The sequence below is a fragment of the Chiloscyllium punctatum genome, chromosome 3, assembly GCF_047496795.1.
Source record: "Chiloscyllium punctatum isolate Juve2018m chromosome 3, sChiPun1.3, whole genome shotgun sequence".
NCBI lineage: Eukaryota > Metazoa > Chordata > Chondrichthyes > Orectolobiformes > Hemiscylliidae > Chiloscyllium > Chiloscyllium punctatum.
Window position 1 is genome coordinate 56,277,293 of NC_092741.1, and position 22,289 is coordinate 56,299,581.

The 22,289-nt window shown below is 42.8% G+C and overlaps 1 protein-coding gene across 1 annotated transcript; it reads left to right on the forward strand.

Moving 5' to 3' along the window:
* The first annotated feature begins 14,274 nt into the window (after positions 1-14,274).
* Positions 14,275-20,693, forward strand: tpbg (trophoblast glycoprotein). The gene is made up of 2 exons (XM_072553441.1): positions 14,275-14,356; positions 14,693-20,693. The coding sequence occupies exon 2, from the start codon at positions 16,116-16,118 to the stop codon at positions 17,316-17,318; it is 1,203 nt and encodes a 400-aa protein (XP_072409542.1). The 5' UTR covers positions 14,275-14,356; positions 14,693-16,115; the 3' UTR covers positions 17,319-20,693.
* The last annotated feature ends 1,596 nt before the right edge of the window (positions 20,694-22,289 follow it).

Below are 22,289 nucleotides of genomic sequence, written 5' to 3' on the forward strand. Positions count from 1 at the left end.
AGACTTAAGACACTCTACACTCACTACACGCACACATACACTTTCTCACACTCACAACCCCCACCCCAGACAGACGCAAACACACAGACAGACAAAAGACCCACATGCACACATATATTTTATGGGGTGAATTTCTACTTGCAGAGTTACATTGTACTTTACTCAAAAACTGCATGAATTCATGTAAAACTCTGAGCTCAAAACTGCATGAACTCATGTAAAACTCTGTTATCTCACTTTTTAGATTAGAATCAATCTAAACATCATGGCATAGACAGAGAACACAGGGGGCTAACATCTTCAACATGTTGTCTAGCTAACACCCATTGTTACATCTAACCTGCAACTTTTTAAAAAAAGGTTTTGTGATTTACACATTAAAGAAGTGAAACTATCATGGTATTCGAACAGATAAAAGACTCAACAGACAATCAAGGTATTTTTCAATGTATAATTTCAGTTACATCACACTGTAAATTTTTCCTATAAATTCTGTGCCTTAGAATTGTGTCCTCCACTATCACCTGAAAGCTATTGTGCTTCCAATTAAACCTGTTGGACTATAACCTAGTGTTGTGTAAAAACTAACATGGTCATTCTAAAAGATGAAAGACGTAAGCTATATTTGTTTAATATTACATCCCAAGACACTGCAATCCTATAAAGTCTGTGTCTTATGATTCTGCTCCACAACCACCTAATGAAGGAGCGTCGCTCCGAAAGCTAGTGCTTCCAAGTAAACCTGTTGGACTATAACCTGGAGTTGTGTGATTTTTAGCTGAAAATGTGTTGCTGGAAAAGCGCAGCAGATCAGGCAGCATCCAAGGAGCAGGATAATCAACGTTTCGGGCATGAGCCTGACCTACTGCGCTTTTCCAGCTCTGATCTCCAGCATCTGCAGTCCTCACTTTCTCCTTGTGTGATTTTTAACTTAGTTTTTAGCAGTTTGACTGACCGTACCTCTAGTGTCTGTTTGATTTTTCTGTTTGTCTTAGAGACTGATTATTAGTTTGTCAGCCTGATGGTGTGATGGACTGGCTGTGTATTTAACGTGAGGAGAGATTATTTCACCTAAATGGTTCTGAGTCTGTGGAATTCTGTACCTCAAGAGGGCCATGGATGCTCCATTTCACGTAATATCTTTAAGATGTGTAAATTGAGATGCATAAATTTTTTGGTCTGTCAGGAAACCAAAGGATATAGTGAGTGGACAAGGAAGTTGAAGAGCAGTGGTGGTGTTGGATGGCAGAGCAAGCTTAACAGATCTTCTACCTGATTCTATCCCTTGCATTTGTAGGTTTTGTCTGGTATTTTGTCTTTTTAACTATCTGTATGATTGACTGGCTGCTCACACAGGATGCGAGTCTCTGCTCCACTGGAATTTTTTGTGTTGTCTTTATAATTTGCAAATGGAACTATATCGGCTGGCCTTCATAGTCAGAGTGTTAAAATCATTGAACTCCCTTCCCACCAGCATAGTGGATATCCCTGCACCACATGCACCACAGCAACTCAAGAAAGAATCTCATCACCACCTTCTCAAGGAAATCACCGACAGGCAATAATTGCTGGCCTTGCCAATGACGCTCACATACCATTAACAAATTTTTAAAAACACAAACAACAATTTTTCTTTGAATTGTACTAATTAATTTCTTCAAATGGTTCTATTCTATGAAAGCAATAAATTCATGCACTTTCATTACAAGCCATTTCATAATTTGGGGCTTCGCCTACAGGGCATGCAGTATATGGTAATAAACTATTTTAAAATATTCTGTCAGAAACATTGCAACTAGATTGCGTATCAACATTTCTACTTTTTATGCTTTTTTCTATAAAATGAAGAAAATATCAATCAGCATAAGAGATGCCTTGTCAGCAGGAAGTTTTTCCCCTTTTCAGGTAAAGGACCAGATGAATTGTGTTGATATCCTCACTTCCCTGTGACGCGTGTGTCTGTAAGTATAGAGTGACTAATTGATTCACTGATCATACAGGGTTATTAATCCAAATTTAAACCTGTGCCAGCCTTAATCTCAAATAAACTTCAATTTCTCAGAAAACCCATGTCCGTTTGCCTCATAAATTAGTTTATTCCCTAAACAGATATTGATTTAGTTGGTAAGCGTTTCCAGTATTTATTGTTTCATTTTAACCATTACTAATTAACAATACCTTCTCACTTCTGTCATCTAAGCCAGGGGTGGAGAAAACAAATTTTAAATTGTTTAAACTCTAGATGTTGCACTTAGAAAATTTAATGTTAAAACACCACCGAGATCTCATTTAGATTTTTCAGTTCAGTATTTGGTACCCTTGTTAGGGATGGGGTCAAGCAGGATTGAGAAGCCATATGATCTCTCCTACTCTTATTTTTGTTTGTTGACTTAAAAGAATGTAGGCTGCTGGTATAAATAGATGCATGGCAAATAAAATTCAAAAGTGTAAATTATGAGTTGATACACATTTGTAGGTAGAATAAAGAGATTATACATGGAGATTATACATGCTAAATGATACAATTTTAAAAGAAGTGAAAGAAGACAGATCTAAGGACGTTTGCACAAATCTCTAAAGGTGACAAGACAGGGTAACAAAGCAGTTAATAAAGCACATGGGTTCCTGGGCTGCATTCATAAGGATACAGAGCATAGAAATCAGAAGTTTAAGCCAAACCTAAATAAGGCACAAATAAAATACTGGTTTTTCTCAATTGCAGGATTATGACCTATTCTTGGCACCATACTCTCAAGAAACTCTGAAAAGGCTTTATCAAGAGTAAAAAATACCTAGATTAGACAGGCTCTGTGGATGAGGGATTACAGTTATTTAACAAGACCAAGAAGTTGGGATTGTCCTGCTTTAAGCACAGAAGGCTAAAATGAAATTTAGTGGAGGTTGTTTAAAATCATGATGAATTTAAATAGAGTAACAAGAAACTTCTTTCCAATGGCTCAAGGACCAACCTTCTGAGATAAGTTATTTTTGGCAAAAAGATCAGTGACAGTATAAGGAATAGCATTTTCACTGAACAAGTGGTTACAATTCTAAATGCACTGTCTAATGGGTGGCACAGTGGTTTGCACAGCTGCCTCACAGCGCCAGAGACCTGGGTTCAATTCCTGCCTTGGGCAACTGCTCTGTGTAGAGTCTGCACATTCTCCCCGTGTCTGTGTGGGTTTCCTCCCACAGTCCAAAAATGTGCAGGTTAGGTGAATTGGCCATGCTAAATTGCCCGCAGTGTTAGGGGAATGGGTATGGGTGGGTTGCTCTTCGGAGGGTCAGTGTGGACTTGTTGGGCCGAAGGGCCTGTTTCCGCACTGTAAGTAATCTAACACTGGATAATCTCATTAGTAACCTTCACAAGAGAACTTGATAAATACTTAAAGAAGAAAATATATTATGGAGATACGAGAAAAGAGGAACTAACACGATCTCACTTTTGGTTTCAATCCCCATAGAGACTGACAACTTTTAAAAAGATGGATTTCTCAGCAACTAACAGAAAGAAAAGCAGGACAGGATGTCACTTTATAAGATATTTATTGTAAAAATGCAAGGTAAAATCAACACGGATCAACAATTAACAGGTAATTAATACATTGCATTAATTCAAACATTAACTTTCACATTAACTAAGGAATGCAACTGATGAATGTCTTACAAAACCCTTTTCTCCATGCACTGTGCTTTTGACAGATATGTAGTATTATGTAGGAAAGTCCCACAATCATTCTCAATTCTTCAGCAACATCACTTCTCCCCATCATGTCAGGATGTACCTTCCTTCGATAACCATTCCATTGAGCCTGAGTTTTCATGGATCAGTTGCCACTTGCAAGCCACATGTAAACAAATGTGTCCCTTAAATCTTCAAGAGATCTGTCTGTTCCGTTTCCTCTGAACAGAAACTGAATTCTCACTGGCACTGCTTGGTCAGAAGCACAGGACCACACACCTTCCCCACAGCAGCTTCTTTGTCTCCCTGCATCTTAAATAAGTGTCCTTTTGTTTCTGTGAGATAAAGTGAAATAATGTTAGTACAGGGACCTGATAGCAGTCATTTCAACAGCATTTCTCCAAACTGAGGTGTTCTTTCATCATAATATTCTTTTTGGTTTAGATTAAGGATGATATTTTAAAACAAAAGTGTCCTTTAAAGCTCACCATTGTTGACACTTTGGAAGAGCCAGTGCTGACTAAATGGGTCTAATGCCATCCTCTGTGCTGCACTGTTCCATGATGGAGTGAATGTGAGAGTTTACAGTAATTTATACAACTGGGAAAATTTTTTTGATTCTTTGATGACAGGTTAATGTTACATCAAAAATGTCAAGGAACAGGACTGAAGAGCCCGTTGAGCAAAATAATCCTCCAACGGCCTTGGTACTCTGTCAAGATCGCAATTTTACATAATTCTTAATTTATTGCAGTGTAAATGCCCAAATGAACTTTGGATGAGTAAAATAACTGCACAGAGGCCAGTATCCCACCACCAAGTCACCCTTTAATTACATGTGCACAATACACTAACTGTGACCAGCCAACTCAGAGTCGGTCTCTTGACTGAGAAGATTCTAAATCTCCCAGTTTTTTTATGGCACCAATGTTATGCATGTGTGTAGGTGCAAGACACAGTGAAGACACCAAGTGTAAGTAACTTTATTAATATTCCACCACCAGGAAAAACATCGATGTGACCAAGGAACTAGTGACATGCAATACCCAGAGCAAGCAATGCTTATGTGAAAACAAAACTGAAGGGAAGGGTAGGAATTAAATCAAAACAAAATTGGAGGCGGAAATAAAGCACTCCACTCTCCATGGTGTCTACATCTCCTGAAAGAGATTGAGAGCTGGTGCACACTATGTGCTCCTTTTCCAAGTACGCCCGGGCTCTAACGTAGCCGCGGAAGAGGGACAGGCAATCGACCATAACGATCCCCTCCATATACCACTGCCTGGACCTTTTTATGGCCGGTTTGGCCAGGCCCAGGAGCAGACCCATGAGGAGGGCCTCTAACCTACCCTCCCCCCTCCACACCAGGTGCCATCTCCCAGTTATAATTTTATTTCTAGACTCTAAATCTCCTGGTTATATATTTTTCTCTTTTTTCATTACCCCCACACGACTGCTTAATTGCGGTAGTGCTTATATTTTCCCCAGCACCCATGTACATGTGCAAGTGTGAGACACAGTGAAAGACAACAGGTGTACAACTCTTTATTCGATTTCCACAACCAGGAAGAAAGGAAACACCCAAGTGGCCAGTGACAAGCAGTGTTCTTCTCAGAGGGCAATGCTGCGTGTTCAAAGAGTGAAGGGGAGGGCTGGGATTAAATCAAAACAGAGTTGGAAGGGGAAATAATACACTCCACTCCCTGCGGTGCCCACCTCTCCCTGAACAGCTCAAGGGTGTTGGTGGACACCACATGCTCCTTCTCCAAGGATACCCGGGCTCTGACATACCCATAAAAGAGTGGCAGGCAATCAGCCATAATGACCCCCTCCACAGTGCACTGCCTGGACCGGTTTATGGCCAATTTGGCCAGGCCCAGGGGCAGACCCTGAAGGAGATCATCTGACCTGCCCTCCCACATCTGCACCGGGTGCCATCTCCCAGTTACATCGGTCAGCCAAGGCCTTCCTAATTGGCACAGGTTAACAACCCCAATCAAGGACCTCATAGTCAACAATATCTCGTTTGGTTCTAATCACTACAATGAGTTATATTTTATGTGGAAAACATTAAGCCAATGGTGAGGTTAGTATAAAAGATGTACAACTTGAAAGTGGCAAAAGCATAGGTTTTAATTAACATTGGAAAGAAGGTCAAAGCAGATGAAGACATGAATTGTCCTTTGCAATGGATAACATCTGTGTTTTAAATTCAGCTCAAATCAAAATAAAGAGATCAATTTTAGTGGTCCTTTTTAATTGATTTTAATCCTTTTTTAATCAAAACCTACCTGATGTTGCACTGACTTATAATTTACAGTAATACTGCAGCACTCTGAAAATATAGACAGTTAGTTGTAAGAACGGTCAGTAATTTTAAAGTATTCTGTATTCTGAGAACAGAAGATTAGATTAGATTACGTACAGTGTGGAAACAGGCCCTCCGGCCCAATAAGTTCACACCGACCCGCTGAAGAGTGACCCACCCAGACCCATTCCCCTACATTTACCTCTTCACCTAACACTACGGGCAATTCACCTAACCTGCACATTTTTTTGGACTGTGGGAGGAAACCGGAGCAAACCCACGCAGACACGGGGAGGATGTACAAACTCCACACAGAGAGTCGCCTGAGGGGGGAATTGAACCCTGATCTCTGGCGCTGTGAGGCAGCAGTGCTAACCACTGTGCCACCATGCCGCCCACAAGATCTCTCATGATAAGCAATACATTACAATCAGTGGTCAAAGTTAATAATACCACTGTTAGATACACTAGCTTGTCACAGGACAAACTGCGAAATGCCCAGAATGACCCATGGACGGAATCACCTTCCTTTGCTTTCATTGACCAATGATTTACGAACTAATGTAACTGAGGCTGAAACAGACCATTCAAACCTTCAGCATGCTCTGCATTCTGGAGGATCATCACAGGATCTCACAGGAAAAAGGGAATGTTGTTTAAGATGCAAGCAGATAAAGAAGCTGCTGCTGTGGGGATCATGTTCTGTGCATCTAAACAAACAGTGCGGTGAGAATTCAATTGTTTGTGTTTCAAATTCCACATTTCCATCTAACCCATCCCCAATAATCTGAGATTCCCTGCCTAACAAGAACCTAACCATTTCCATCATAACAATATTCAATGATCCTGTCTTCTGAAGCAGAGAGGTCCAAAGTCACATAACCCAAGAAAAACATTCTCCTAATCTCTGTCTTGAAATGGTGATCCCTAATTTTAAAACAAAACTCCCTAGAACTGGATTGGCTCACAAGAAGAAACATTCTTTCAATATTGCCAGGGTTGGAGGATTTTGAGCTATAGGGAGAGGCTGGACAGGCTGGGGTTGTTTTCCCTGGAGTGTCAGAGGCTGAGGGGTGACCTTATAGAGGTTTACAAAATTATGAGGGGCATGGATAGGATAAATAGGCAAACTCTTTTCCTGGGTTTCGGGGAGTCCAGAACTAGAGGGCATAGGTTTAGGGTGAGAGGGGAAAGATATAAAAGAGACTTAAGGGGCAACTTTTTCATGCAGAGGATGGTACGTATATGAAATGAGCTGCCAGAGGAAGTGGTGCAGGCTGGTACAATTGCAACATTTAAGAGGCATTTGGATGGGTATATGAATAGGAAGGGTTTGGAGGGATATGGGCCGGATGCTGGCTGGTGCGACGATTGGGTTTGGATATTTGGTCGGCACGAACAGGTTGGACCGAAGGGTCTGCTTCCGTGCTGTGCATCTCTATGACTCTATGACTCTGACATCTTAACACCATGTAGGATCTTAAACACTTCAACCAAATCATCTCTCCCTCTCTAAATGCCAATGGAAACAAGCCCAGCCTATCCAACCTACTGTAATAAAACACAATAAGACAAATAGCCCATTAGTTTTCTTGATTATGTGTTGTCCAGGCCTGGATCAAACTGGGAGACGAGTCCTGAGGCAAAGTCACGGCCAGAGACCAGCGCCGGACATAGTCCAGGAGGCAAGTCCTGGAAGCGAGTCCTGGGCCGGAGGCCAGCATGTGGAGGCAGTGAAGCCTCATGTTCTGAAGCCTGGTGGACATGGACTCAGGAAAAAGAGCTATAATTTGAGTACTTTTTAAAGATACTTTATATTCCTATTCTGGATTTTAAATAATTTGAGTACTTTTTAAAACTTTGTATTCCTTTGCAAGTCCATTCTTTTACTCAAATTACAATGAGATCTTGATCAGATGGGCCAATGGATTGAGGACTGGCAGATAGAGTTTAATTTAGATAAATGCGAGGTGTTGTATTTTGAGAAAGCAAATCCTTAGCAGGAGGGCTGCATGGTGGCTCAGTGGGTAGCACTGCTGCCTCACAGTCAGCCAACACCCCGAAATTGAACCTGGGACCCTGGTGCTGTGAGGCAGCAGTGCTACCCACTGAGCCACCATGCAGTCCTCCTGCTAAGGATTTGCTTTCTCAAAATACAACACCTCGCATTTATCTAAATTAAACTCTATCTGCCAGTCCTCAATCCATTGGCCCATCTGATCAAGATCTCATTGTAATTTGAGTAAAAGAATGGACTTGCAAAGGAATACAAAGTTTTAAAAAGTACTCAAATTATTTAAAATCCAGAATAGGAATGTAAAGCATATTTAAAAATACTCAAGTTATAGTGTGGAGTTTGCACATTCTCCCCATGTCTGTGTGGGTTTCCTCCCACAGTCCAAAGATGTGCAGGTCAGGTGAATTGGCCATACTGAAATTGCCCATACTGTAAGGTGCATTAGTCAGAGGGAAATGGGTCTGGGTGGGTTACTCTTCAGAGGGTCGGTGTGGACTTGTTGGTAGGTTCATAGTTCCTTGAAAGTAGAATCACAGGTAGAGAGAATAGTGAAGAAGGCGTTTGGTATGCTTTCCTTTATTGGTCAGAGCATTGGGTATATGAGTCAGGAGGTCATGTTGCAGCTGTACAGGATGATGGTTAGGCCGCTTTTGGAATATTGCATGCAAAACTGGTCTCCCTCCTATCAGAAGGCTGTTGCGATATTTGAAAGAGTTCATAAAAGATTTATAAGGATGTTGTCAGGGTTGGAGGATTTGAGCTGAGAGGTTGAAAAGGCTGGGGCTGTTTTCCCTGGAGCGTCAGAGGCTGAGGGGTGACCTTATAGAGGTTTAGAAAATCAAGAAGGACATGGATAGGATAAATAGTCAAGGTCTTTTTCCTGGGGTGGGCAGTCCAGAACTAGAGGTCATAGGTTTTGGATAAGAGGGCAAGATATAAAAGAGACATAAGGAGTAACATTTTCATGCAGACAGTGGTGCATGTATGGAATGAGCTGCCAGAGGAATTGGTGGAGATTGGTATAATTGCAACCTTCAAAAGGCATCTGGTTGGGTATATGAATAGGAAGGGTTTGGAGGGATTTGGGCCAGGTGCTGGCAAGTGGAACTAGATTAGGTTGGGATATCTGGTTGACATGGATGAGTTGGACTGAAGGGTTGGTTTCCATGATGTACATCTCTATGACTCTTTAATTCTGTAACAAACACTTAAAGTATTTGTACCAAGGTACCCTGTATCAAAGATGGTGCCAAAGCTGCGACATTACAAACTTTTCATTCACACATTTGCATGCACGTGACAATAAAAGCTTATCTAATTTATTCTATTCTGTTTATTTCACCTGCATACTAATGTCTTGTGACTCATCATTCCAATTACCCGAATCCCTTCGCACCTGGGAATTCTGCAATCCTTCTCCATTGAAGTAATATGCTACTTTTTTTATTCTTCCTACCAATGTGAACTATTTCACTTTTTCCCATATTATACACTATTTACCAGAATTTTGCCCACTCACTCAATCTACCTATTTCTGTCTGTAATTTCCTTATGTATTATTCACAACATATTTACCTTGATATCATTTGTGAATGTATTTATCATGCCTTTACTCCCTCCAGCTAAGTCATTTGATGTAAATTATAAGAGGTCAAGGGCCAAGCGTAGACTGCTTTGGGCCTCATAACATCACATTCTACCAATCAGAATATCCATTTTAGCATAATCTCTGTTTCCTGACAGCTAGATAATCTTCTATCCATGTTAGCATGTTAGTTCCCAGACCATGAGCTTACATTTTCCATAACAATCTTGGACGTGGCGTGTTATCAAATGCCTTCTGGAAAACCAAGCACAGTATGTCTGCAGGCTCACAGTTGCCCACAGTACATGCTGCTCCTTCAATGTTTAAACATTGCTTAAATCATGCTGATGGTTGTTGATTACCTGGAGTTTTCCTAAGTGCGCAGCTGGCATCCGCTGCCCTAAAAATATTAATTTACCTCAGTGTGCCCCTATTAATTTGCTTGCTTTGTCACAAATGTTATGCATATACAGATACAGAGCTTTTAGTTTTGTCTTTTTCCTTACTACTTTAGAAAAATTGAATAAGCTTTTACTTTGCATTGGAGCGGTGGCGAAACAGATAGTGGTGTTACCTAACCCTAATCCACAGTGCTTTGAACAATTATTTGGAGTCAATCACAATAAAATAGTTTATCATTGATGAATAAAACTGATTTTCCATAAGTTATCAAGAATTTCCCATTGCATTGCTTGATTTGTGTCTGATTTGATACTGTGAGATAAGAGTCCTTGAAATAAGTGCATTGCATAAATCAGAATATTTGAAATACTGTCTTACTTTGAGAATCAAAAGTTATAGAAGATTCTTCCACTGATAGGGAATAGTAAAGCAATCTAGTTGAAAGAAAATATAACCAGAGAGGGCAGGTTCTTGAGAAATAGAAATTACCTAGATCAGAAGTTGCACTCAGAAAAGATAAGAATTATATTAGCCAGATTAAAGCAAATATATTTATCATATGTATGTAAGATATAGATTTCTGACAACAGAAACAAGATTAGAGCTCCCAAAGGAGAAAAGTAATCATCAGAAAGCCTAACTAGTGTGATAACATTTGGATATCCATCATGCTGACACCCCTGATGAACACAAAACCCGTAACCTTCTTACCCTGGCTCTGAAGGATAATGTGACATCCGTAAATCTTTGCCAAAACTGTCAGTCCATCAATAACAGTTGAACTAATTAAACTTTTCACATATTCAAATCATGTATTAATTCAAGGCTGCTAATTTTAAATCTTTACTGCCCATCTCTAATTGCCATTGAAAAGGTGGGTATTGAACTGCTAAATTTAATCATTGCAGTCCATATGATGTAGGAACACCCACAATGCTGTTAGATAAAGAATTCTAGGATTTGGATCCAGCGATAATGATACAACAATGATACAGTTCCAAATCAGGATAATGTGTGGCCTTAGAAAGAAATTTGCAAGGGGTTTCATGCATCTGCTGTTCTTGTTCCTCTGAGTGAAGGAGATTGCAGTTTAAAGGCGAGATAAAAGATCCCTGCTGTTGCTGTGTATTAGTGCTGAACCATTTAACCATTTATGTTGGGAAAAGGGACACTGATCCAATGGGTTGCATTGTCTTGGACATCGTCAAGTTTTCTTGAGAATTGTTAGAGCTGCACTCGTACAGAACAGTGGAGAGAATTTTATCCTAATCTGTGCCTCACAGGCGGTGAACAGACTCGAGAGAGGCAGGTGATGAATTATGCACTACTGAATTTCCAGCCACTGACCTGCACTTGTAGCCACATGATTTGGAGATGCTGGTGTTGAACTGAAGTGTACAAAGTTAAAAATCACACAACACCAAGTTATAGTCCAACAGGTTAATTGGAAGTGTTTTTATGGCTGGCCCTGTTACATTTCTGGTCAATGATGATGATGCCCAGAATGTTGATTGTCGAGTTATTTGGTAATGGTAAATCTGTTGAATGTCAAAGTAACATCACTAATTCTTTCTCTTGTTAGAGAAGGTCACTGTCTGGCACTTGTGTGAGGCAAATGTTGCTTGTCACTAATCAGTCTAAGTCTGAATGTTGTCCTGACCTTGCTTCCAGAAGAGTATAAGACATAGAAATAGGCCATCCAGCTTTTAATAGTTGTCCTCACATTAACCTTCATAGACACTAACACATCAGATTATGAACACACATGGACCAGAGAGTTCAGTCAGTTTTAACCTTTTTTTTTGCATATCCCCAGAAGTATGAAATGCAACACTTTTGGAGATGACTTCTGCTGAGGGACTGGGAGGTTAGCCTCTCTTTAGTCCTTTTTTAGCCTTGCTGTTGGAGGTTTCCTTGACTCTGGATGGGTGTGACATTCCATAACTCCACACAGGACAGTATCAGACAGTTTCTGGATTAGTGGTGTTGGAAGAGTACAGCAGTTCAGGCAGCATCTGAGGAGCAGTGATTTTACTGCTCCTTGGATGCTGCCTGAACTGCTGTGCTCTTCCAGCACCACTAATCCAGAATCTGGTTTCCAGCATCTGCAGTCATTGTTTTTACCTAGTATCAAACAGTTAATGAAGTTCCATCTGCAGGCATCTTTTGGCTGTTGCAGCCCTTTTTAAAAAAAGAAATACATTTTAGAATTAAAAGTTAATCATGTTCACAAGCTTTTGTAGCTCTGAACAATCAACATGATATTTTAAATCATTACTGTTTGGTTATTGAGCTTTCTATGATTAGAAACAATTTCACCTCCCTGACCCAATCAATTCAAAAGGAGATGCAGGAGCAGAGCATCTGGGACAAAAATAGAAATAGCTGGAAAAACTCAGCAGGTCTGGCAGCATCTGCGGGAGGAAAGCAGATGTTTGGAGTCTAGTGACTTTTAATCAGCAAGTGAAGCAAGGGTGATGTGAGGAAAATTGTCTTCAGACAGCAAATACTTAAGAGTATGGAATATATTGCCTGGTGGAGATAGGTTCAATTGAAGCATTCAAGAGACACTTGATATTTTTGGATAAGTAATGGTGTGTAGGGATGTGAGGATAGGCTAACACTAGATAATAAAGTTTGCTCAAATCTTCCCTTTACCTGTATTCCTTTGAGAAAATCAGTGCAAGTTTTCCCAGTCTCTTCATATAACTAAAGTCATTTCTACCTGGCAGTAAGTGTCTTCTGCACTCGCTCTTAAAGCCATGGCTTCATTTTAAAGTGTGTTGTGCCCAGAATTGAATGCAATACTTTAGCTGGCACTTCATAATCTTTAGCATAATTTCCTTATCTCTGTACTTTATTGCTTTGTTCATAAAGCCAAAGATTCTTTAACAGCTTTCTTACTTTGTCCTGCCAGCTCCTAAGATTTGATTTCCAGTACCCTTCTCCCACTGTTTTGGCACCATCTTTCCAATTCTAACATTTAGTTTATATTGCTGCTCATTTTCAACATTAAAGTATACCATTTCACATTTCACTTTTCCTGTGTATGTCCATGTTACCAGTTTAACTGCTCGAAGACTATTACTATCTTCCTTGCTGTTGGCTACACTTCCAGTTTGATGTTATTTGCACACTTCGGACTCATGCCCTTTAAAACACAAGTCCAGGTCATGAACAAATATCCAAAAGAGGAGAAGCCCAAATTCCCTGGGGAACAGGAAACTGTCTGAAAATAATGACTCTGTTTTCTTTCTATCCCTTAGTCAATTTGGTGTTTATGCTGTCACGACTCCATTTAGTTCCCTGGGTTTCCAGTTTGTTAACAGGTCTATAATTTAGTCCAAGACAAACAGAAAGCCTCTGACAGAGAATGGTTTGTTTTAAAGAAATGATTTATTTAGAACCTTGGGTATGACGCGGGGAGTGGAAGTGGATATTTACTCCTTTGAATACTGCAGGAATGTGTTTCCCTCCATCACCAAGTGGACACTTCAGAACCATTTGGAGTGCAGTCACACTTTTATGAGGCGGTGTAGCTGAGTTGGCTGCCATGACTGGGCACAAATGCCAATGCTTCGAGGTCTGTGGACAGACTCTGAGCCTGGCAAATTTTGTGGAAGACACTAGTTAACCACAACCACAGAGACAACATCATTGAAGAGTGGCATGGTGTTTGTCACATGATTGTAGCTTGTTTTTTAAAAATCATTTAAGGGACGTGGGCGAGCATTTATTGTCCATCCCTAGTTGAGAAGGTGGTGGAAGTTTTAGAGTCTGTTAACATAAGCCAAACGAAAGAAAGTGAACCGCATTTTAGTGAAGGAGGAGAAAGTGAGGACTGCAGATACTGGAGATCAGAGTCGAGAGTGTGTGGTGCTGGTAAAGCGCAGCAGGTCAAGCAGCATCCGAGGAGCAGGAGAGTCGATGTTTCGGGCAGGAGCCTTTCATCCGGAATGAACACATTTTAGTGAAGACTCGTGTCCATTCCCTTGGTTAGACTTTCACATTTCCCAACACCCATAATCTCAAATAACAGTTTTAGGGAGAGTGGCAGCAAACCAATCCACAGGGGGGAAAAAATAGTAATACCTGTACTGAACAGCGAAAATGTTGGGGGCGGGAGAGGGGCGAGCAGCTCCACGTCCAATAGGGTCAATGAACTTCCAAGGCCGCGCCTGCTTTTCGAGCAGTCTAGAGGTCGGTGAGCTTTAACCGTGAAATTCTTCTCTGCAATCTCGCAGTAGTTCCAGCCTCCCTCTCTGGCGTCCAGACGCATCCCTGATGCGGAGGCGGCAGTGTACACTTAACTAACGCGTCAGTCCCAGCTGTTAAGAGGCAGCAAACCACTAGGATGAAAATGTGAGCTCGCACTCTTTAGATTGGGCGACTCACTTTGGCCCACTGTGATTTTTGTGTTTTTTTTTGGCGACAGTCTCAGAAAACGAAAACAAAATAGTTGAGTTTGACTAACACCGGTTTAGAAATCTGAACGAAAGTTGGGTTCGAAGAGAAGCCTAATCCTGTGCTGCAATCAGGGCAGATTCAGGGTATTGTGGTATAAAAGCAACATAATTCATACGCTGGAAATTTGTTACAAAAACACAAAGTGCTGGGGAAAACTGAGTTTTAAGTCCGTTTGAACTCTTTAAACATTCTAAAGATTTCGAAACCTTAAGTGTTTCTCTGTCTCGACAGATGCTGCCAGACCTGCTGAGTTTCTCCAGCAATTTTTGTGTTAGCGCACTGTGAGTTCAGCCGGGCATGTTCACTGATTGATCTCTGTCAAGTTATGGCCATAGTCGTTTACTTCATTTGGCTGGATGGCCAACATCGTGCGTTCGACTCTTGCACAGGCTGAGGTTACCAAGAAGGACTCTCCTTCGCCATCTCAACTGAGGCACGATGACCCTCAGGTTAAACCACCAACAAGCCATCCCTGTCTCATAAGAGAACAGCCCTGTCGCCCGGCAGGACTAGCGCGACTTTTTAAAAAATAATCACTTCTATGAAGGGGACCTGCACCAATTAGCGAGCAACTGTTTGAAGAGAATGTGACACTACATAGATGTAAAACAACGATTAATATTCCGTGTAACCGCGTACTGTTCAGTGAACTGCGGGGACTGAGACATCGTGACCACCGTCAGACTCGATTTACTATTTGTGAGCTCAAAGCCCTGAGCCAATTGAATCCAGAGGCGGGTATTCCGTTTTTATAAGGCTGCTCATTTCGGTTCTCCTTCGCACAAGTGCACGCCCGCTCACTTGAACAATCAAGTGTGTAGAAAGCTCTTTGGAAGGGGAGCTGCCGGCCGCGTTCCCGCCGGTTGAAGGACGCAGATGTCTCCCTTCCATTCGTCAGACAAAGTATTAGGCGCTGATAACCGGGGCTCGGGAAAACGCCGTTCTGATCCGCGCCACCGAAATGTGTTGCTGTAACTTCCTGCGGAGCTGCCAGTGAGTGAGTGAGTGAGCGAGCGAGCTCCCCGGGCCCTGCCCATCGCCCAGGAGTTTGTGTGTGTGGAGCTGTCACCGGGGCTGAGAGGAAAGCCTTGCTTTAACCATTCCCGAAACAACTGGAAAGTGTTGGAAAGTTACACGCGGGCTGAGGAAAGGAGAGGCGGTGTGTGCGGCTGGGGGTGTAGCTGCTTGAGCCACGCCGATTGGATTCTGTGGTGTTTTTACATGATCATGTCCAGTCAGCCACCGAGCTGAGAGAGAGAGAGAGAGACTGTGTGAGACGAAAAAGCCTTCCATCCCTCCTCAGGAAGAGCTGGGGGGCAACCAGAGAGAGAAAAAGAAAACTTACAGCCGGCTGCACCTCTCGGTCCCCTCACAGAAGAGAAAAGAGAGAGTGGGGGAAAAGAAAGTGAAGGCGCGAAGTGGACTTGGTTTTACTGAGAAAGAGGGACACACAGAGGGAGAGAAAGGTGATGGATTGAGTGAGGGAGCGGGACTCGCAGCTTCGGGGCTCCCAGTTTCTGTCTCTCTCTCTGTGTTTAAAGCCCAGTTTGCCCCCCTCCCTGTTGCTGTGTCGCTCTCCTCTTCCCCCAAACCCTACAATTTGCTGTGACCCGTGGAAGGTGATCAGGAGAGTGGACCCAAGCTCAGGAGGAGGATGTTGGTGTCCGGGTACCAGCAGGGGGTCTCGGCTCGGCCGGGGTCGCTCTCCCCCCTCGGGACGGGGCTGTTGTTGCTGCTGCTGCTGCTGCTGCTGATGAGCTGCCCGCCGCCCGCCGCGCCGTGCCCGCTGCCCTGCGACTGCTCCACGCCGCCGGAGACGGTGAAGTGCGTGAACCGGGAGCTGGCGACGGTGCCGAGCGGCATCCCGGGCGGGGTGCGGAGCCTGGTGATCAGCGGCAACCGCATCGCGAGGCTGCCGGGCCCGGGGCCGCTCGGGGGCTCTCCGCTCGGCCAGCTGGTCAACCTGAGCCTGCGGGCGAACCGGCTCGCCGCGGTGGGCGCCGGCGCGTTCGCCTCGCTGCCCCGCCTGCAGCGGCTCGACCTCAGCGAGAACCGCCTGGTGAGCGTGAGCCCGGCGGCGTTCGGCTCGGCGCCGTGCCCTCTGCGGGAGCTCAACCTGAGCCGGGCCCTGGGCGAGCCCTCGGCCTTGGAGCAGGTGGCCGCCCTCCTGGCCTCCGCTCGGCTGCCCGAGCTCCGGAGCTTGCAGCTCTCCGGCAACCGGCTGTCCTCGCTGCCGCCGGGCGCCTTCTCGGGCCTGGGCTCGCTGCGGCACCTGGGGCTGGCCGACAACTCCCTGTCGGCGCTGGGCGGCGATGCTCCGGGCGCAGGGGGCGGCGGCGGGTCGCTGTTGCAGCTGCCGCCGCAGCTGGAGACGCTGGACCTGCGGCGGAACGCGCTCCGGGCCCTCGCCAACGGCACCGTGTCCGAGCTGCGGCGGCGGCACCCCGACCTCCGGCTGCGGCTCGCCGGCAACCCGCTGGCATGCGACTGCCGCCTGGAGCCGCTGCTCGCCTGGCTCCGGCACGGCCGCCCGGGAGACGCCGAGAGCCTGGTGTGCGCCTCGCCCGAGTCGCTGCGGGAGCGGCCCGTCCTGCAGCTCCGCGCCGCCGAGCTCCACTGCCCGCTGCAGGGAGACATGGAGAGCGTCCTGCAAACCTCGTACGTCTTCTTGGGCATCGTGCTGGCGCTGATCGGGGTCATCTTCATGTTCGTGCTGTACCTGAACAGAAAGGGCATCAAAAAGTGGCTTTACAACGTCAGGGATGCCTGCCGAGACCACATGGAAGGCTATCACTACAGATACGAGATTAACTCGGACCCCAGACTGACAAACCTCAGCTCCAACTCGGAGGCGTGAAAAGACTTTTTTTTTGCATTTTCTGGCCGCGGGAGGCTGAACTTGTCTGAGACTCAAAGAGGGGCCCGCTTGGACTTTATTTTACTGTTCGTTCTTTGTAATAATAGCTATGCATGATGACCCCACTCACTCCGACCAACCGGCTTAAACTTGCTGCTTGTGTCACTCTCCGACGGTTGGAAATACGACAGTGACAAAAAGGTTTGACTCTCGCAGTGGGGAATGCTCCATGTGCAGCGGTGTATGTTTGTGTGTATGATAATGTGGGGATGTATGTGCATGCCTATGTATGTGTGCGCGTCTCGACATCTGTGTGTGTGTGTGTGAACTTTCTCTCTCTCTCTTTTCATCACCTGGTGTGTGATGTGCCAAAATAGGGAGCCCATTTGAGAAAAGGGTTGAAGCTTTCTCCCGAGCTCTGCTTCAACAGTAGAGTACTTTTAAAAACTTAGCTGAGGATTTGAGACCTCCGGTCTATTAGAGTCGGGAGAAGGGATTAATTGCTACAGTAACAGTTTTACCGTTTCAGAAGTGACAAAAAAAAACAAACCAAGCAATACAAGCAGTTTTAGACCTCGGTTTCAGCAACTCAAAGGTTTTCTCATCAGTCCCCAGGCGGTGCAGTAACACAAAGCGACCCCGCTGGTTTAATGCATTCTGCTAAATTCCAACGACTTCAGTCAGACCCTACTCACTGAATGAGAAAAGGCGCTTACGGTAATGCTGTTTTAATACTGACTTTTTTTTATTGGCAAACCGGTCTACCTATACTCTCCGAACTTAAGCAAAGTGACACATGTAGTCAACAGGCTTTTCTCCTGTTTGTTGGTCTCACAAGTTTCATTGGGTAATATATTCAGGATGATTGGAATGAACGCTGCTTGTCAGCCAGCCTGTCTGTCTCTGAGAAAGCCCAGGCTTTGGAAACATCTGGATCCTCAAAGATGAAGTATTCTCTCCATTCCCCCTCCCCAACCCCCAATCTTCATTTGAAGAATGGAGATGTTGACCGCAGGCCTCCCTCCTGGTGTCACAATATCCAAGGACTGTGCATTTCCATTTGACAAACTGGCTATCTCCCGGGTGCACACGTAGGGTGATGGTTGTGGGGGCGTTAAGATCACACTAATGTTGAGCCTCGCAGTTCATGTTTTTTTTAAAACGGTGCATCTTTGCAAGTCGTTTTGTAATGTTTCCAAAACTCCTAGTTGGTATGAACTTTCTTGACTAAAATTAATACCATATATATTGAAGAATATTAGTTAATCAAATTGGGGAATTTGCATTGAAAAAAATTAGATGCAGCAGACACGCATGCACACAGAGACACTGCGGAAACGAATCATGCTAAGTGGAACTGTAAATATCAATAATTATGCTAGTAACCCTGCATTATTAATCAGAGTAGTCAATTAGATCCCCAATCTTACAGTGAAATTTAATGAAATTAGAACGCTTAGCGCCGCTGAATATAGTGCATGAGTGTTCTGGTACTTTTAGGGAGGGTTTGCATTGGGGTTATATTAGAAAATTGCTCGCCATCGAGAATGAATCCAGCTCATCTAATATTTGATAAGCTTCTCAGCATGAATGAGTCTTGCAGCATTACAGCAGCACGGAACCTAAAAGTACAAACACTTGGCTACCTTTCATGTTCAGTTATTTCTACTTGGACATAATAGGTGACAAACATTTCACATTCTGTAGCCTTTTTCCCTTGCAATGCAAATGCATGTCATAGATGTGAGGCCTATGCACTTGAGAACATGTTATCTTGGTGCTTGTGCTGTGGAAAAGTTTGAAAATTCTTCTCTCTCTTATTTAGCTATTAATAGAGGATATCTTTACACATCATACCATGGAAGGTTTGATGCAGTGATTTGATAGAACAGGTCAGAAAAGTGAAATAGCATGGGGCTTATGTTCATAACCTCCTCCAAATTTGTTACTACACATCAATTTAATTTATTTGTTCAATTTCTGCATAATTTGACAAGGTAATCTGTTTGCAATAACACTCTATACTGTAGAACGTTTACAAGCCTGATGGTTTCAGACAAACTAGACTATGGATACTTACTAAAACCTATCCACACAACACCAGGTTATAGTCCAACAGGTTTAATTGGAAGCACACTAGCTTTCGGAGCAACGCTCCTTCATCAGGTGATAGTGGAGGGCTTCATCAGGGCACCTAATGAAGGAGCTTTTTAAACTTTGTACACCCCAGTCCAACACCGGCATCTCCAAATCATAAAACCTATCCTGCATTTTAACCCTGAGGCAGAAGAAATCAGCCAAGTCCAACAGGTTAAATATTGCAATAGTTTGCTTGCAAGATCTTCACCAATAAGGCAATGGAATTACATTCCAACCAGTTGCTTATGTTTGTAAAAGCAAATCAAAGACTATGACTGCTAGAGTCCATCTCTTTTTACATTCACAGGCACTTGTCTTTCTAGCAGTTCCAAAATCTACAAGTTAAAAACGTTTTCAACCAATATTAACTATTTGAATTTCTAAAACATGGTGCGGAAATATATAATTCCACAGTTCAACTAACCAAATTTATCCAAATCTATTCTTTGAAATATATAAATTATATAAAATTAGTCATGAAACCAGACTTGGGCATGGACTAAGTATAAAAATGTTTTGAAGTGCAAAATGGCAGTCCGTGTCTTGTATTTCATCCAAACGATGAGACGGTTTGCCTGGTCACTTGTAACTGTATAAAAAAGGTTAGAATGATCCCTTTGTAAACTATTGTTGTTATGGAGTCTCTACTTTTCAATACTTTTTTGATGTCAGGTGCTAATACTTGCTTTGATTGTAATTTTCCTAAAATTTCTTTCAGTTGCATTCTAACCATTATTTCCAAGTAATGGCCCATAAGTATGATATTTTATTTTCATATTATTTATTACTGAACCAAAAAAAGCACAGATAGAAATCTAGGTTAATGCCATCTGGAGTGCATTTTGTTTTGATCTATATATAGGTTTGCACCAGTGAAGTGTTGATGAGAAATGTGCTGAATACAGCTTTTTGCCATGTCATATATTCGATTCGTGCCATCGTCTTATGAATACTGGGGACATAAACAAGGCCATGAGTGGGAGGGTGGGGAATGAAGGGCAGTGCACCTATTTATTTGAAGGCCTCATGATGTTGCTGTTAAATCTTCAAAGAATAACCATGTCATATGAAGAATCATTGCATGCAAAAGAAAGCTATGTAATGGAAGTTGGAAAAAACGAGGAAGTAATATTAGAGCCCTGAAGAATGTAAGCATATTCAAACTGTATGTTTTCTGCTTAATAGCTTTGTTAACTTTTATTAAGAAAATAAATAATGTAGCAAAATTTGGTCTTATTTGAATGTGGCTTTAATTATGAACATAGATTATTTTCGTAATATTTGTATTTGTGAGACTGTATGGCAGATAAGGTGTGGATATAGATATTGATAGTTTCACATTCTGTGAATGTCAACTGCTTCTTCTGAGGTGAAAGCATATATTGCAAGCTAAACACTTCCACAAACAAAAACATATCATCGCATTGAAGACAAGATTGGGTATATTTTGATTCATTAAAGAAAAAGCCATGCTGGGTGATCTAATTTCATTTGGCTTCTTCATCATTTACCAGTTACAGCAGCAATTTTCAAACATATTTCTTTATACCCAGCAAGGTCTGCAGTGTCCACTGTATCTGTCACAGGCAAATACTGAATACCTTTCCAATGGCAATTATCTAAATCAAAGCTAAATTGACTGTAAAGATGAAAAGTCAAAACTAAAAGCGCATGTAGTTCAACAACATCAACCCAAATTTATGCAGTGCCTTAATACAAAAATGTTTCAAGGTAGATTATAGATGATTAATTAGATACAAAAACAGCTGAAATCTAAAGTAGACAAGCAGGAGGCTGGAAGAGTACAGCAAGCCAGGCAGCATCAGGAGGTGGAGAAGTCCAACGTTTCAGGTATAACCCTTCTTTCTGATTTCTTCACCTCCTGATGCCTCCTGGCTTGCTGTGCTCTTCCAGTCACCTGCTTGTCTACTATAGATGATTAATGACAAGCAAAAGAGATAACAGAAAGCACAGACAAAAAGACAGCTGTAAATAAAGTAAAAGGAAAGGGAAAAATCTGTGGGCTTTTGGGAAATAGTTCTAACTAGTAGAGTTGAAATAGCTGGGGGATTGATCCCAGTTGTGGAGTTGAGGAGGGGTGCTGGAGAGTGGCAGAAAAAATGTAGGAATTCAGAATTGTAAAGCATGAAGAGATATGTGCCTGGAGGAGGCTGTACAGGTGTGCTAAGATGCAGCCATCGTAGAAGGATTTGTAAATGAAGATAAAAAGCTTGAATTATGTGTGGGGGTGCAATATGCCTGTAGTTATAGAACTGATGGGTAAGCAGCACTTCCTTCAGTTCAGGCCGTACACAATGCGGTTTTGCATTAGCTGGAGTTTGTATAGATTGGAGATTGAGAGGCTAACATAGAAGGCATGATAAAAGTTAATTCTGAAGATAGCAGAAGTCCGGACAATGGTTTCCATGGCTGTGAGGATGCCTAAAAGCAGTACTGTTCTCTCATTTTCTATCTTATCTCCCCTCCAAGTTACATTATCCCTGAGGACCACCACTTGCTGCAACAATCCATTTGTCACAAAGTCTTGATAACTTCCCCTCCCAGCTTTCACGTTATTTAGCATTTCAAAAGTTTGCTTTCTCCAGCTAATGGCCACATCTTTAACTCTGCCTTTGTTACTCCTCCCTTTGAAGATGATACTTCACTCCTTGATCTTTGCAAGCAACTGCACCATCTCCAACATGGCATGTTTTGTGTCCATCATTCCAGCACTCTGTATTTGTACCCTTGTATTCCGGTTTCTATTACTGCCACAGTATCTTATCTAAGTCACAAAAATGCTATGTGGTATCACCCCCTTCTTATGTCCTT

Excerpts from the sequence above, each read along its gene's own strand:
- tpbg (XM_072553441.1), top strand. The coding sequence starts at position 16,116 with ATGTTGGTGTCCGGGTACCAGCAGGGGGTCTCGGCTCGGCCGGGGTCG.